This window comes from Buceros rhinoceros, unplaced genomic scaffold, assembly GCF_000710305.1.
Source record: "Buceros rhinoceros silvestris isolate BGI_N320 unplaced genomic scaffold, ASM71030v1 scaffold30042, whole genome shotgun sequence".
NCBI lineage: Eukaryota > Metazoa > Chordata > Aves > Bucerotiformes > Bucerotidae > Buceros > Buceros rhinoceros.
The window spans coordinates 28-1,753 of record NW_010397616.1 but is presented as its reverse complement, the minus strand read 5'-3'; the positions used below and the strand labels follow the sequence as shown (position 1 = coordinate 1,753).

General features: G+C 59.7%; 1 protein-coding gene across 1 annotated transcript in view; it reads right to left on the bottom strand.

Annotated features, from left to right (window-relative positions):
- The window catches only part of ARRDC2 (arrestin domain containing 2), a gene marked incomplete at its 5' end in the record, with an annotated part of 2,401 nt that extends 1,147 nt beyond the window's left edge, over nucleotides 1-1,254 (bottom strand). The window contains 4 exons of the mRNA XM_010146327.1: nucleotides 6-243; nucleotides 495-597; nucleotides 925-1,072; nucleotides 1,188-1,254. Of these exons, the coding sequence (XP_010144629.1) occupies nucleotides 6-243; nucleotides 495-597; nucleotides 925-1,072; nucleotides 1,188-1,254 (556 nt within the window). The remainder of the gene's footprint in view (nucleotides 1-5; nucleotides 244-494; nucleotides 598-924; nucleotides 1,073-1,187) is intronic.
- Between the last annotated feature and the right edge of the window lie 472 nt (nucleotides 1,255-1,726).

Genomic DNA, 1,726 nt, shown 5'->3' with positions numbered 1-1,726 from the left:
CCGCCTGGATGATGCTGCACGGGAGGAGGGAGGGACCCACCGGCGGGATCTTCAGCGCCCGCCCGTGCCACACTTCCCGCTTCCCCGCTGCGATGGCGTCACCGGCGATGCTGGTCACCACCGACTTCTTCTGCTTCTTGGCGCCGCGAGCGATGAAGCTCTGGGTCTGGATGATGGCCGCCTTGGGCACCACCGCTCGGCTTGTGCAGTTGTCGATCTCAGCAAAGATAGGGATGACCTCACCTACCAAAACAGACCCACGTGTTGGAGACGGAGCCTGGTCCTGCCTCAGGAAATTCTGGCACAGGATCACCGAGGGCTGGTCAAGGTACCCGGCAGCGCAGGCACGAGGAGCGGGCCCACAGCAGGAGCATGCACTAAAGCTCTCTGCCAGAAGTCAAGAGCCCAGCTCAGAGCAACCCCAACCGTCCCCCTGCTGGGGTCTATCTACCCCAGGTCCCCCGAGGTTCAAAGGCACCAGCACGTTGTCTCACCTGGGGTGTAGCCTTTCCGGTCAATCTTGGCAGTCACCGAAACCTGGCCACGATTGCAGTACCAGGCGCGAGCCAGCTTCTCCTTAGCACCTGCCTGGGGGGCCTGGAGAAAGGGAAATACTTCAGCTCTTTAGTAAGAGAGCAAGCCCCTCCCTGGTTCCAAGAACCTGCCGGGGAGCATCAGCAACTTCTTACGTATCTGATGCAAGATGCTGTCGCAACACGTTAAAGTTTCTAAAAACTGAGAGGCACGGATGACCTCAGCCCAGCCCACGTAACGCTGAAGGGCACAAGTTACAGGGGGGCAAATATTCCCTCTGGGAACGAGCTCATGTGGTGATGCTGGAGGGAGGGGCAGACTCCTTCCCCGTGGGATTCCCAGGGCAGTTTTGGGTGCCGCTGCCCCGAGCTGGAGCAGGGGGGAGCTCACCAGCAGCGCAGGCGTGTTGATGTCGATGGGGTCGATCACAGTGAACTCCTTCTTCACCTTCTTCACCGTCGACCAGGGCCTGTGCAGTTTGGCTTTCACCCAGTAGCGCACGCTGCCGTGCTTCCCCTCGAAGGAGGTAGCCAGGGTCCTGTGTATAAGCAGTTTAAAAGGGTTCTGCTGAAAGAATTCATTTTCAAGGTCCCGTGTCCCAAGTGGCTTCTCTCCCCTTTTGCATTAAGGCGACAACAAAACCATCAACTTACTCGGGGAGCTGGAAGGTGAAGGGGAACTCGTGCCTTCCTGCCTGCAGGACGGTGACCTCACCGTTGTCTGTGGGCAAAACAGATTTAAGACAATTATCTCCCTCCTGCAGAACTTCCTCCCTGGGCAAATCGGTGGCGGAGATGTACAGAACACGGCAAAAGAGCAGCACAATAGCACAAGACTATTTCTACCAGGGTGAAACGGCAGCAGCAGTCACACGGCTGTGACATGAGAGTGGGCACGACGTGAGGGTGCTGGGCACCGTCTGCCTTCCATGTGGCTCCAGGCACGCTCAAGCCAGGGGCACCTTCTCGGGGAGCCAGGCGGTTTCCCTGGGTGGGCTCTGCTTCGCCCTGCAGCCACCCTGCGCAGTGGCTTGAAAGCAAGAGCCCAGAGGTGCCCGGCCAAGCCAGGAGCAGCTCCAGGAGGGTCCCGGCCAAGCCCCCTGTGCCCCCCAGGGTCTGCACCCCAATCCTGCCTGCACTGCGCAGAGCAGCTGGGGTTGGAGAGGACCCAGACCAACCCCCCTGATCAAAGC